General features: G+C 37.1%; 2 protein-coding genes across 20 annotated transcripts in view; both read right to left on the bottom strand.

Annotated features, from left to right (window-relative positions):
* Nucleotides 1–2,314, bottom strand: part of LOC134737835 (GRIP and coiled-coil domain-containing protein 2-like) — an 86,831-nt gene extending 84,517 nt beyond the window's left edge. For 10 of the 15 annotated variants that reach the window (XR_010123201.1, XR_010123202.1, XM_063649041.1 and 7 more), the window contains exon 1: nt 914–1,345. Coding sequence is in view for 13 of the 15 variants with exons in the window: in XM_063649041.1 (XP_063505111.1) it covers nt 914–1,010 (97 nt within the window). In the remaining 2 variants the exon portion in view is untranslated. Of the gene's footprint in view, nt 1–913 lie in introns of all 15 variants that reach the window. The other 5 variants (XM_063649046.1, XM_063649050.1, XM_063649051.1 and 2 more) reach the window with 2 other exon arrangements.
* LOC129030762 (E3 SUMO-protein ligase RanBP2-like) overlaps nt 1,402–15,395 on the bottom strand; it is a 39,113-nt gene continuing 25,119 nt past the window's right edge. For 2 of the 5 annotated variants that reach the window (XM_054476397.2, XM_054476392.2), the window contains 8 exons: nt 14,990–15,151; nt 14,586–14,723; nt 14,179–14,325; nt 13,074–13,253; nt 12,899–12,982; nt 9,606–9,741; nt 5,946–6,040; nt 1,402–4,898 (listed from right to left, as the gene is read on the bottom strand). In XM_054476397.2, coding sequence (XP_054332372.1) covers nt 1,545–4,898; nt 5,946–6,040; nt 9,606–9,741; nt 12,899–12,982; nt 13,074–13,253; nt 14,179–14,325; nt 14,586–14,723; nt 14,990–15,151 — 4,296 coding nt within the window. In that variant the 3' untranslated portion in view covers nt 1,402–1,544. Of the gene's footprint in view, nt 4,899–5,945; nt 6,041–8,044; nt 8,210–9,605; nt 9,742–12,898; nt 12,983–13,073; nt 13,254–14,178; nt 14,326–14,585; nt 14,724–14,989; nt 15,152–15,395 lie in introns of those variants that run through there. The other 3 variants (XM_063649038.1, XM_063649037.1, XM_054476400.2) reach the window with 2 other exon arrangements.

Here is a 15,395-nt window from a genome sequence, read left to right as displayed (position 1 = left end):
TCCAAAAGGCCATGGGATTAGATTTAAAAAGGCTAAAATTAAATCCTAGAAAATAAAGAATATTTTTTAACATTTTGGGAAACAAAATGAATATGCTTTTAAAACATAAAAAGCCAGAATCCCTCAATTTATACCACCAATCTGATTGTCTTACATATTCATTTATCCCTGTAGTTTCATTCTTCGCTCATTTAATAAATGAGCAAGACTGACATACAACATATAAAATGAGAACATCTCAATATCATGTTCTTTTTTTTTTTTTTTGGAGACAAAGTCTCACTCAGTCACTCAGTCAGGCTGGAGTGCAGTGGCATGATTTCAGCTCCCTGCTACCTCCATCTCCTATGCTCAAGCGATCCTCCTGCTTCAGCCTCCTGAGTAGCTGCTAATTATAGGCATGCACCACCATGCCCAGCTCATTTTTGTATTTTCAGTAGAAACAGGGTTTCACCATGTTGGCCAGGCTGGTCTCGAACTCCTGAGCTCAAGTGATCTGCCCACCTCAACCTCCCAAAGTGCTGGCATTCTAGGAGTGAGCCACCGTGCCCAGCCTCAATATCATGTTTTCTGAGTGACAAAAGAAACTGAACAAATGAAAATGAACACTTTAAAAAAAGACTCACGTTAATGCGCATGATTCAAGCATGAGTCCGTATACTGTACTGAGTTCTTTTGCTCTGCCCTAGCATGATAGAAGTATCTTCCAGTTACTGAAACGTCTTAAACTAAGTTCTCTTGCTCTTTGAAACATCACCGTGAACTTATTAAGGGAGAAAAAAAAATTGCTCAAATATTTTGGGGGTGTTCACAAAGCATCATTTATATCCCAACATTAGTATCCTACAAAGAGTCTGCATCAAGCTAAACATTGAAAGAAAAACTGTGCTTAACTTAACAACAAAGTACTTACCCTTTTCTGGTGTTTTAAATGTGTAGTTGATTGAAGATTCTTCCGTTGGAAAGGAAACAAAGAGATTTTTGACTTTGCTATCTGAAGACTGTTCCATATCAGAGTTCTTTGACAGTTCACATTTGTTAGGTTCCACTTTGCTTTCAGATCCACTCTGGGATACTGAACTAGTTTCACTATTGTTACTTTTCAAAGGTGCATTAAAACTAAATCCAGGAGAAACCACTGCTTTTGTTGTTGTTTCAGATGTGCTAGACACTTCAACTTCTGAAGTTGCATCTGCTACATCATCACCCTGAATAACATCTGTCCTCTCTCTTGTGGTTTCTTCTAATACAGCTACAGCAATTTTGCCACATGGTGACTCTCTGGGAGTGCTTGACCGAGAAACATGAGGTGTTATCAAAGAATCTTTTTCCTAGGCTGTTTTTGCTTCATCAAAAAAAAAATTTTTTTAAGCTTTCCAAAAAGAACATATTCTTATCTTATTTATTCTAATTTAATTACCCTTTTTAAAAAAATTATTATTATACGTTTGCTTTTATGGTATATGTGTGCAATGTGCAGGTAAGTTACGTATGTATACATGTGCCATGCTGGTGCACTGCACCCACCAGCTCGTCATCTAGCATTAGGTATATCTCCCAATGCTATCCCTCCCCCCTCCCCCCTCAAAAATTTTCTTAAACGAGTCTGCAACATCCTGTAGTTTAAAACAAACAGCTAAATGCTCTACTTTTCTTTCTCCATCTGCAAAATCACATGCAGTCCACACCCATACTCTTTCGGTTCCTTTCATATTTTGCAAAGTCATGCCTGGAGTTATTCTGTGATTGGCACAAAGTTTTAATACTTGGTCCCTTCTCATCACTATACGAACTTGCTTATTATCATAATTCTGTAAAATCTTTATATCACCAATGCCCCTTTCTTTCCATTGACCAACATCTTTATCATATCTGTAGAGTTTTGCCCTGTGACTAAAAACAACTTGTTCATTTTCCTCACCACTGGATACTTCAACTAGATCAGGTAAAGGAACAACAGGTTCAAAGTACTGTCCATCTCTCTCTTCTTCTTGAGTAACATCAGATTCTTCATCAGTGCCAACTGAAGTCCCACTCTGATTCAACTTGGCAGGAGACTTAGATGGACTCAAAGCAGATTTCAAATTCAAGTTAAATCCTGTTGTTGACTCACCAGAGCGGAAAAGATTTTTTCTCACAGGGCTACCTGCCAATGCAGAAGCATGTACTGACCTACTACTAACACTATCATCCAAAGCATCTTCCCTTAAATCGTAGTTATCCCATTCTAATGTGGGCCCAGTGTTTTCAGGATTGGGTTTTATTGTTGTGTCTGAGGCACTGGCTGCATCTGTATCTGAACCCTTATCCTCTTCCTCAGTGACTTTTGTTTGATCATTTGTCAAAAATGTTTTGATATCTTTCAGTCCACTCTTCATTTCTTCAGCTCTCTGTATTAACTTGGCAGCTCTGCCAGTATCTACAAATTTATGGGGAGTTTGAAGTGGTACGTCTAACAGAAGCCGCTGGCATTCCTCAAATCTCTGCTTGAATTCTTCAGCCAGCTCTGGTGTTTTAAATTTTGCTGCCAACTGCTCTAGTTTGGCATCACCACCAGAGAAATCAATGGCTAACCAGATCCATGCTCTATCTGATCCAGAGAGAGGCTTCAGGTTCATTGTAGTCGTTATCCAATGATTAGCACACACTTTTAGTACTTGTTCTCTTCGCATCAGCATTCTTAGTTTGCCATTGACCTCATTTTTGAGAATTTTTAAGTTCCCCAAACCCCTTTCTTTCCACTGACTTATCTCGGCATCAAATCTAAATAGTTTTACCCGCTGTGAATACAGAACTTTTTCATCTTCTTCTCCTGTTACAAGTTCTACTTTTTCAGGCATTTGAACTACTGGTTCAAAATGGATGTCATCGCTGTCCTCAGTCTTATAGGCATCATCATCTTTCTCAAAATCACCAGAAGTGTTTGCTTTATTGGCCATTTTACCGCATTGTGATGAGAATAATTTTTCTCCAGCACCTGAAAATCCCTTGAAATTGGGCTCTTTTTTGCCAAACTGAAATCCTTCTCTGGAAGTTGATTTTGCAAGATCTGCAAATGTAAACGTGCTACTTGTTTGGCCAACAATCACAACACGACCATTCTTCTGGCTACTAATATCCTGAGCCTGGAAGCCAGTATCATTTCCAAGAGGCTTTTCACTTTTCTTTTCTTGATTTCCTGGTTCCGAAATGCCAAACTTAAATCCATCAGCAGACACAGGGATGGAAAATCCTTCTTTGGTTGACTTAAATTCTGTATTAGAAGAACCCTGAAACATACATGAAGGTGAATTTTCTTGATCCACATGCCCAAATTTGAATCCTTGCTCTGTATTGCCAAACTTAAAAGCTTTTTCTGAGAAATTACTTTTAAATCCTGTTCCCACCTGACTTCCAGAAGAGTCATGCAACTTCATTTCTGAGCCCAATGTGAAAGCTGAAGGAGCTTCTGCAATAGGTTTATAAGTTGGTTTAGAGGCATCACAAGCCACACATTTTAAGCAAGAACTCTCATTTTGTACACAGCAAACACTACAGTCCCACTGTCCTTTCCTGATGAACATTCCTTCAAATCCCCTCTTTGGAGCCTTGCTTATCTTGTTATCATGACTTGTGGGTTCTTTTACAATTCTGACAGCCTGATTTGATGCTGTGGCTACATTTGTTCCTGGGGCTTTTAAAATGCTCTGGGCTTCTTCAAACTTGCACTTAAAAAGTGCTGCTTCCTCAGGAGTTTTGAACCTAATAGCAAGTTGTTCTGGTTTTAGCAACTCATCTGCATAATCAAGGGCATGCCATACAAAAGATCTGTCTGATCCAGCATTTGGTGTCAATTTCATATCTGGACTGATGTAATGATTTGCACAGATTTTCAATACTTGCTCTCGTCTCATTAGAAGGCGAATTTTACCAGATGTTTTATGCCTCAGTATTTTTACATTGCCAATCCCACGTTCTTTCCATCCTTTGGATTCTACATCAAAACGAAACAATTTCGCGCGGTTGCAAAAGAATTCTTCTTCATCTTCCTCACCAGTTTTTACTTCAACCTTATCCGGAAGAGGTACTACAGGCTCAAAGTGAGGACCGTCATCATCATCATCATCATCCCCATGGGCACTTCCTCCATCTGTCTCCTGATTCTTGTTTGCTGTCTCTAAAGTGGGTGTTCCAAATACTGATTTCCCTGGACCATGGAAAGCAAACATATCACTTCGTCGAAAACCAGAATTCTTTTGCTGACTCGACCCCATGTTTTCTGTAAATGAAATTCCAGACACATTTTTGCTTCCAAAATTGAATGTATTTCGAGGCCCAATGGTTTGACCACCAGGAATTGGTTTGGGTCCACTATAGCCATCTCCTTGCAAGGGTTTATCTGAAGTCAGGAGACCTAAAAGGCTTTCACTGTTACTGTAAGCTGCAGGAGGGGGCTGTGTCACAACCTGTGGTGAGGAAAACGTGAAGTCACCATCATTTGATTTGAAATTTGAGTTAAATTTAAAAGGAGCTGGCTGTGTTGTGTGTGCTGGTGTTGGCAAAGATGGCCTTATTCCTTCACCCGGCATGGGCTGAACAAAATTAGTTTTCCCAAATTCTATAGCCTTAGATTCTGCAGATCTTGAAGCATGAGCTGCAATTGGAGGTTTTGTGAAATATCCTGGTTCTGGCAAAGGTGGATTTGTGCTTGTCTGTTGAACATTGTAATTAAAGGAATCATCACCCCTGGGTGATAGAATTCCTGTTGCAGGAGACTCAAAATGCAATGCAGGAGGACCATACATCTCCTGAGAGAACATACAAGCAGATGAGCTTTGCACTGGCGGTGTGTGCATCTGTTGCGGATAGGCATAAATATGCTGTTGGGGTGGAAGCCTATTCATGCCATAGACTGGGCCCTAAAAGACAGAAAGTTAAAACATTTTGTAGATTGTCTACAAAACTACAGATAACTAAATGCAAACCAATTCTCACAAACTTCAAACATGAATATGAAGTGAAGAAGATCTCATTAGGGGATGTAGTACACATCATTAACCCGTTTATGCCAGAGGCTGCAAATTTTCTGTGTGAAAAATCAGACCTTCACAATGACCTTGAGCAGTAGGATATAAATAACTCCCATAAGCTTAGTGTTCCAATAATGGAGCGCTAGGCATAAGTAGGTTAAGAGAAAACCACATTACTACAAAGATACTTGCATATATACTTGGCATATAATGAAAATTAATTATAGCATCTTAAAATCTACAGCTAAAGTCATAAAATAAATACCTTCTTCATTCCTAAACAATTTATCAAATGATGTTAACAATAATGATGATGATGATGATGATGATAACATTCATTGAGCATTTATTAATGTGCCAGCTGGGCACTGTTCTAAGCACTTTACATTATTATCTCATTTTAATATCCCCAAAAACCCTATGAATTAAGGTATTATTATTATCCTCATTTTACATATGACGCAACTGATGCATTGAGAGGTTAAGAAACTTGCCTGTGGTCAAAATAAGCAGAAGAGCAAGGGTCTAAATGCACCCCAACACTCTGTCCTCAAAGCTGTCACATTCAACTACCACTGTAATATTGAGTCTTCAATCAATTGTTATACATATAGCTGTATCAGGCCTGAAAGTACTTACCACATAGTGGGTCAGCAAGGGCATTACAGTTCTATTTCTGTTAAAACAGAATGATGAAGGATCCACCACCACCACTCCCATTTTTAAAATATTCTAAATATTCACACTTACTGTAACACAAAAATAAGGTGACTGAGAAGTATAATTTCTGTATTTGGAGATAAATTTAAAATACCTACATTTTAAGGGACATAAAAGTTTTAATACTGAACTACTGCTCTCTTGAATTTATTTGAAGGAACCCTAAACAATTTAAAAAGGAAATAATTATAAATGTATAAATTATTCCTTTGTTACCTTTGTGGGAGTAACATTAGCTGCTGGTCTGAGAAGATACCGGGAATTATATGCTGGTGACTGACTATAACATACTGAAGGGCCAGTAGTTGCAACTAAAAAAAAAAAAAAAGAAAAGAAAGAAAACACTGTTAAAGTCTATACTACAGTTACGACTAGGCAAGAGCTATAAATACAAAAGCAATAGAAATTAAAGAAAGATTTAACTACATAAATTTTAAATTTCTGTACATCAAAATACACCAATCAAGATTATCAAATGACAAACTAGAAAAAAATTGCTAAATATGACATGAAGAATAAGAGAATAGCATCACTGTGATCAACAAGAACAACTACCTCACAAGCATTAAAAAAGGAATAAAGAAGAAAGTAACTGTTGCCTTTTCTAAGAAAGATCAGTATGATGTGGAATTATGGACATTCAGTCACAGAAAGGACGTAAGGAACCAAGATGCCATCTGATGGTCAATGCATTTGAAGTGGGCCTAGAAAATCTGCAGAAAGACTAGGTTGTATTTTGTAAACTAAAGCTATTACTGAGAATGTTCAGCTCAAAAATCACCTGACAAATTCATGGAAAGGATGTCATCAACAACATAAAATGTGTTCCCTGGCTTAAAATAAAAAGCACATCAACACTCATGCTGATGTACAAACTATCTGCTCCCTCTGTTTTGTGTGTTTTACCAGGAAACAAAACGACTAGAAGGCACCCATGTTAACGGCAAAACTACCAATAGTCATTTGCTTGAACTGTTTTATGATAGTTTTACCAGAAAACAACCAAAAGACCTTTTATGCCTGTACATGGAAGAAGAAACAGAAACTGTGCCAAGAGGTTCCAAACAATTGCCTCTGGAAAGCACTGAAAAATCAAGACCGAGAAAAGGCTAGCCAGAAGCCCAAGTTTGATTTTGGAAACCTAACAGAGGTGAGGATAGCTATTTTGAAATTACTATGGGGAGGAAGCAGGCACAGAACACAGAACAACCTGACAGAAATGGCCCAAGAATCTTAAAGTCTTGCAAGATGTCTGTCTACATGAAAGCAAAAAGAAAAAATATAATTTTAAATTTAAAAAAAAATCTTAGTCTGAAGTTTAAGTAGGGACTTTAATTGACTACTGACTCTAAACTGTGCGGAAAAAACTAAAGAGCTCTAATAAATCTACTAAAAGTAATCTAATTTTTAAAAGCACCATATGAATAGACAATTTAGGAAAGAAATATAATAGGCCTCAAGGAACATGTTTTCGAAGTGAGCCTTGAAAATCCGCAAAATGACGAGGTTGCATTGTGCAAACTGAAGCTATTATGAGAATGTTCAGGTCAAAAAAATTACCTGACAAATTCATGCAAAGGATCTCACAAGGAACACAAATGTGTTCGCTGGCTTTTAAAAAATCACATTAACATTCATGTTGATATACAAATTCTTCTCCAACTGTTTTGTGTGAGTTTTACCAAGAAACCAAACAACTGGAAGGTACCCACGTTGAAGATGGCAAAACTACCAACAGCCATTTGCATGAATTGTTGAGCACGACTAGTATTAAAAAACCTTAAAAATTGATATCACTTTTGTTCCTACAAATTGGCAAAGGATTTTATAAACTAGTAAGTCAGCATTAGCAAAAGTGCGAAGATGGCACTATCAGATACTAGTGGTAAGAGCATAAACTGAATATTTTGAATACCCTACAAAACTAGGACAGTGTCCTAGAATTTGTAATGGCATAAACCAGAAACAACATAAATAAAGGAACAGAATTTACAGTACTTCCATGTGATGGGATACCATGAACTCATTAATATTCAAAAAACATTTAAGTTTAAAAATGCTCAGAACTAAAGTAACATTTAAAAAACAGGCTAGCTCATCTACACGCAACATAATAACATGGTAACAATCTCATAAAAAATACTATATGTATAGAGAAAGAACCAGAAGGAAATGCTCTCAAATATAAGAAATGTTAATAAGGTGGTTAGTTTTTAGTTTTCTTCACCCTGTTCAGTACTTCTGAGTATCTCCTATGAGCTCATTAATCTTTAATTTTAATCATCTTACTTTAAAAAAAACAAGGACCATCTTGATATATGTTTACTTTTATTAAGGAAAAAGAATCTATGAACACAGGAACAGAAATCAGGAGATCTTGGCTCTCGCCCTTTCAGTGCCACAAAGCTGTTTTGTGAACCTGTAAATAATCCATTTGGAGTCTCCATATTTCTCAATTGTAAAATGAGGATGTGCTGCTTCTACACATTTCATAGGGTCATTGCAAGAATAAAATGAGACAATGGGAATGTTGTATTTACATGCTTGTATAAGAACAGAAGGCCTTTTATGCCTGTACACAGAAGAAATGGAAACATGACCCACAAGGCACCAAATAACTGACTGCACACATCACTAAAAAAGCCCCAGAAAAGGCTAGCCAGTTCGTTTATCCTCTTACAAGGACCTATATGATGTATAAGGTTTTAAGTAAACAAGGTTTGAACGTTAGACATTTCATATACTTATCTATGACTTATGACATTTAATAAGCTTGACTTCACAAAGATTTTGTTATTTTGCTTGTGTTGAGAAGATACTATCACAAAAGGCTAGTGGGGTTGCCTTAACTATATGAACCATCACACAAATGTGCTAATCTAAACTAGATTTGATTCTAAATCTTTCCTGGGCTAAAAAGAGAAAAAAAAAAGGGCACTACTACTACCATTTCAGAAGTCTGTCGTATGTAAAAGGAACAATTTTGTTATTCCTGGCTGCCTGGGAGCAATGTATTATACTGGCAAGTGCTTTGGAGTTACACCACTGGAGTGTGAATCTTGGCTCTATCAATAACTAGCTGTATAATAATGAGTAAGCTACCTAACCTTTCTTTATCCCATTTCTTTATTTATAAAAAAGGGATTAATAATGGTACCGGCCATTCTAAGTTACTGTAATTAAATAAAATTACATTCACAAAGCACTTTTGCACATAGCCAACCCACAGTAAACACTATTAGTAACCTTAGTTCATTAACTATTTACTGTATACTCTAATAAATGTCTGATACACACCCACGCCCACCTGCACATACACAAATGCTCATAGTAATTATGTAAGGCAAGTATTATCTCCACATTTCAGACAGGTTAACTTACACAGCTATTATAGTAAGTGATAGAGCAGAACTTAAAAACCCAGTATGATTCAGGTCCAAACTCCTTTTCTTTCTTTATATAACCATAATATTTCAAATTAAGTAAGATTTCCTATATAATGTCCTGCCTCTCATCATTATCATCAAAATAATTCCCCAGAGGTGTAGGTTCTTAATTAAGCATTTCTTAGTGCATAACTCTATTCATTAACATTTTTCAGTTTAAGGAATAATCTCATCTCAGCTCATCTGAGGTGTGGATTAAGTGTTCTTTAAGCCTTTATATACATGTGATCACATACAGCTCGTTTTTTCTGCTTGGGGTTATAAAAATCTCCGTTAACACCAAATACAGCTTTTGAAGTAATATATAAACAGACGTTGACATGTATATTAACAAACATATATAAATAAGGTGATTTCACAAGTTATCTACTTAAAACAGGGAAGTAAAGTAGTTTTACTAAAATATGCAATTATCCACTTGCCAGCTCACCTGTTAGTGGAGCCCCATGAAATGTCTGTGACCCCTGATATCCATCAGGCACTGAGTCTGGTCCATAATTCTCTGTGGGCCAACGATGAAGGGATGCTGAGTTACTGCTATTTAGTTTCAACTCCTGCATTTCTTTCTATTGGAAGAAAAAAAAATCAAATAATTTTAAACATTTAATTATATCATGCCAGAAACAGTGCTGGGAAAGCTTACTCTTTTAAATTTAAATAACTGATTTTTTTTTTTTTTTGAGATGGTGTCTCGATCTGTCGTCCAGGCTGGAGTGCAATGGCACAATCTTGGCTCACCGCAACCTCCACCTCCTGGGCTCAAGCAATTCTCCCACCTCAGCCTCCCGAGTAGCTGGGATTACAGGCGTCAGCCAGCACGCCCGGCTAATTTTTTGTATAATAGTAGAGATGGGGTTTCACCATGTTTGCCAGGCTAGTCTTGAACTCCTGACCTCAAGTGATCCACAACCTCAGCCTCCCAAAGTGCTGGGATTATAGGTGTGACCCACCACGCCCGGACCTGATTATATCTTTTGAAAGTTTCTATTTGCCAATGAGTTCTAGGTACCTGGTGCTGATTTTAAAATATGATTCTTAATTTGTTAAAAATTTATCTGCTCCCATTTTCATTCGTTAATACAAAACCTAATTCATTAACTCTCTCACCTAAACAAATAACCTCCTAAATGATCACACCTTCATTTCCATTCTGCACTTGCCTACATTAACCTTTCTGATGTTCACCTCCAGCCAAGACAATTCCCTGCTCAAAAAAACAAGTACCTAGAAACTAAATTTCTTTCCCCAACTTTCACAGTCCTCTAACATTACACTGACCATCCTTTCAGTGTGTTCTTTCTACACTGCAATCTGGACTACCTGACATTCCAAATCACCTCCCCAAATTAGCTTTTCACTTAACCCCGTGCTGAAACAAAATACAACTCATTCTCAAGGTGATGTTCAAATGCTCCACCAGGAAAGGGAAAAAAGTAGCAGCTGCAGAGAAATTTATTATGTATATAATAATATGTCCAACGCACTTAAACTCTTAATTCTTATACTATCTACACTGTTAGGTAAACAATATTAGCTCCTATCTTAAAATGAGAGAAAGGGATGCAGGGAATAACAGCTGGAATTTGAACCAGATCTGACTCCAAAAATGGTTTCTTAACCCAACTCTGCTGCCTTGACAAGATGGCAGATAGATACAATGCCGTCTAGTGTAGCTATGTGGCTACCTGATCTCTGCTGAAGAAAACTAAATGACAGCACCATACCCAACCCTAGAACCTACAAAATGTCCCCTTACAAAACAGACACTTAACAGGAAATTGTTTTTCCAAAGAAATTGTAGTGGTATCAGAAAACAGGTAAATTTTGAAAAGTTTCAAACTTCTCTGTATCAGCCCAGGAATCCGACCACTTCTAACAAGTGAGGTCAGGGACAGATCTAGCATGTCGGCTTTCTTTTTCCACAAGTGTTTCAAATAAAAATTTCCCAGAAAGACCTAACCATGAGGTCCAAAACCATCTCAATTTTCAAGCTAAATAAAATTTCCCCCACTCATCCATCTACAGTGCCTAGTCCAGATGCTACACATACACATCCAAGAAATAAGAAACTAGTGGAATCACCTAGAAAACTTTATGGTCACTGTTGGTATCCGCACCAGAGCTTTGAATTTGCAATCACTGCTGTAACTGTAATTTTTAACATTCAATGTGATGAGAACTGGCTTCAATAATTCTCTCGTTTTTAAAGATAAGAAGCCAAAGAGTCACAAAGGAAGTGACTGGCCCAAGATCATTAATTAATGGCAGAGTCAGTACTAGTACCAAGCTTTTCAAGCTCATGGACTAGTGCTCCACTATACTTCCACAGAATACAATGCTGGGAGCCTGAAACCTGTATGTTAAGGCAAAATTGTATGTAATTGTCATAGGCCACGACTACACAGAATTAAGATTCAAAATTTTTGTGCAAATTCAAAAATGTCTTCCCCACCAAATAGTATTCTCTTAAGTTGCAAATACTGCTGATCACACTGTAATAATCGCCACACATCAGCATATCTTTGATGTAACTTTAGCAGTATGAGTAATTTAGTTCTTGCCTGATAGGCATGAAAGAACCTACTTTTATTTCCAATTCCAAAAAAGTCAAGCTCCTTTGAACCCTATTGTTAAAATAAGATATATATACATAACTATTTCCTTACATAATTAAGTCAAATTCATATGGAAGTATTAAAATATAGTAGGACTTTTTGAAGCTCAGACCACTTTTCAATTCCTAGCTATACATTTGAAACACATGTAATCCACAGCTAATCTGGGAATGAACTCATAGACCAGAGTATGATTAGTACAGTGTAGCAGTTCGATCACTCAGGAAACTTCTCTGTGCCAGGAACTCTTATATTTTAAATAAAACAGTTTCTACCTTTGAAGGTCTCAAATTTTGTGGAAGATGAGGAGAGAGACACATAAAGTACTTTCAAAAATATGGTAAAGGGTTGGGCGTGGTGGCTTACACCTGTAATCCCAGCACTTTGGGAGGCCAAAGCAGGCAGATCACCTGAGGTCAGAAGTTCAAAACCAGCCTGGCCAACATGGTGAAACTCTGTGTCTACTAAAAATACAAAAATTAGCTGGGCGTGGTGGCGGGTGCCTGTAATCCCAGCTACTCGGGAGGCTGAGGCAGGAGAGTCGCTTGAACCTGGGAGGTGGAGCTTGCAGTGAGCCAAGATCGCACCATTGCACTCCAGACTGGGCAACAGAGTGAGACTGCATCTCAAAACAAAACAAAACAAAATATGGCAAAGGGTCAAGACCGAGGTATGTAGGCTGGGCACAGTGGCTCACGCCTGCAATCCCAGCACTTTGGGAGGCTGAAGCAGGAGGACTGTTTGAGCCAGGAGTTCAAGGCCACCCTGGGCAACATGGCAAAATCCCGTCTCTAAAAAAATACAACAATTAGCTGGGCCTGGTGGCGTGTGACTATCTGTAGTCCTGCCTTCGTGGCAGGCTGAGCCAAGAGGCTCTCTTGAGCTAGGAGGTCGAAGCCGCAGTAAGCTGTGATCATACCACTGTACTCCAGCCTGCACAACAGAAGAAGACCCTGTCTTTAAAAAAAAAAAAAGACCAAAATGTCCCCTTGCCATACTATTTGGATGGCAGGGGGACATTTTGACCAGCTTCAGAAAAAAAGTGAGAGAGTGGCCAGGGAAGGAATCTTGGAATAAAAAGTACAGCTAGAGAAATTAAGTGACTTACCTTAATGGCCTTTAGTTGTTGGCAAATCATTTTCAGTAAAGAATTCCGATCTTCTGCCCATCGAGGTGGTGTTTTGGGAGAATACTAAAAAAAAATAAAAATAACAAAACAGCATTTAAAACACTTAGAACAGAAACAATTTCACAATGAAATGATTCCATTCTTTCCTGTTTACCTTGTAACTTTTACTTGGTGATAGTGAATATTTGGTAGGAGATGGTGTAGAATGTTTTATTTCTGAATCTACATTTTGCAAAGAACCATTTTTATAAAGAGGACCTCCTTCACTATAGTCTTCGAGTTCCTGCATGACTGAATTAAGCATCTCTTTTACAGACTCCAAGGGCACAGGCAACTAAAAAGACATTAAGGGCTTTCGTTTGCAAAAAATTCCAAAAGTAAAAACTCTAAAATGATATATTTTATCTTATTTACATTTTTGTCACTTTAATAAGCACTTTACACTTTAAATAATAATACACGTGAAAGTGTTTTTTAATTATCTTTTTTCTTTGTTTTTCTGTTGTTTTGTATTATTATTTTTTTTGTCTTTATTCTATAATTTTTTTCTTCATGAACACAGAAAAGTGTTGTACAATCTAACATCTTCTGATTCTAAAGTCCATGCTCTCTCTATTACTTCTGTTAACCATGATAATTGTAGAGGAATGTTAACTTGGAAAGCTCTTCCGAGTGAACAAAATAAGTTACTGATGTTTTCTAACTGATTTTCAATGGTGACAGAAATACAGATGCTACAATACACCAGACAACATAAATCCTAATAAAAGAGTAGTAACACAAATTAATCAACAAAACACTCAGAAGACTGAACATAATTTAACATCCTCATGACAATCTCAAACAGCTGACAGCAAGAAAACAAGGGCGTTCATAATGGCTGATGAGGATGAGAAGAAATGCTCTTGTCAGCAACAACTTTCAATTTCAGCAAAGTTCATTAAGAATCAGTCCTGAGGCTATATTTGTTTTGATTACACTGCTAAGATAACAAAATCAATGTCTTATCTTAGAAATCTTTTCTAATTCCCCAAGAAGTACTTTTTAAGAGCATATACCTAGATTCCCAAGTTTAAAAAGACACACCAAACCTAAGACAAAGCAAGCAAATATAAGCATTTAGACACACACATCCCTTCTGTGCATTAGTAACAACATATTACTGAGTATTTTTGAAATTACCAAAATATAAGACCAACGCAAAAACATTGACCAGTGGGTTATCAGTAAGAACGTACATACAACAACCTGCTACTTACTTTCTTCACCACTGAAAGATTTGAATCACTGTCATCTAAAATCTTTATTAGGTAGTCCTTGGTCTTTCTCAGATAATTTTTGCATTCTTCTTGTTCTTCAGGAGACAGGGCATCATTTTCAATGTCTTCTGCCTTCCTGTGAAAAATCTATACAAATAGTGCTTTTATGAAATCATTAGGTTTTTAAAACAAAAAACTTTTAGCTTGGCCAGGCATGGTGGCTCATGCCTGTAATCCCAGCTACTCGGGAGCTGAGGCACAAGAATCGCTTGAGCCTGGGAAGCAGAGGTTGCAGTGAGCCAACATTGTGCCACTGCACTCTAGCCTGGCCAACAGAGAAACCCCATCTTTTAAAAATAAATAAATAAATAAATAAAACTTGTAGCTCAAGTACCACATCTACTTACCAGTGCAAGATTCCAATAAGAAACAACGCTTTTTATAGATTCAAAAGCAGTCATAGCATCTTCTATATTTCCGTTTACTGCATCCAATATAGCAAAAGTTATGTGTGCATCTTCTTCATATTCAACAATTTCTGATGCCTAAACACACAGAATAGTTTTTAGTCAAATTGTTTATACTCAGAATATAAAACTCAAATGATTTTCCAAAGATTTTATGTGATCTTAAGAGACAAACATCTCATTACTCTTCTCTGTCATATCTTATTTGTGAGAGCTAGTGAATTTAGAAAACAAGATTACCATTAAATAAAAAGGCAATTAATTTAAGCAGTTTATAGCTCCATGTCTTTGTTTATAAACTGGAAATTCCCATCTCCAATAAATTCATAAAGGAACTCTGTTACCTGAATGTCTACACTATGAAAATGTTTAAACAGAGGATCAATAGGTTCAGGAATACTGTTCTTCTTTTTTATTATCTTCAACAATGGCAAAACTTTCTTCCAATAATGAACACTTCTCCCTATGTATTCTCGTTGATCATAAAAAGAATTAAGATCGCTGCCCTAAAAAAGAAAGTTAAAAGCACACAACTTTAAGGAACACGCATGATTAGATCTAAAGTTCATTTACAAGTTGTAAGAACTGGCTCAAATTTCAAGTCAAAACCAAATGGTACCTCAATAGTCATTTGTTCAGCTTCCAAATACTGTAATAACTAAACCACCTTAATACCAGTGATCATTCTACACTGACTTTTTTTTCTTTTTGAGACAGAGTCTCGCTCTGTAGCCCAGGCTGGAGTGCAGT

Source organism: Pongo pygmaeus, chromosome 12 (genome assembly GCF_028885625.2).
Source record: "Pongo pygmaeus isolate AG05252 chromosome 12, NHGRI_mPonPyg2-v2.0_pri, whole genome shotgun sequence".
NCBI classification, from domain to species: Eukaryota; Metazoa; Chordata; class Mammalia; order Primates; family Hominidae; genus Pongo; species Pongo pygmaeus.
The sequence above is the reverse complement of the archived record's forward strand: the minus strand, read 5'-3'. Positions and strand labels throughout refer to the sequence as shown.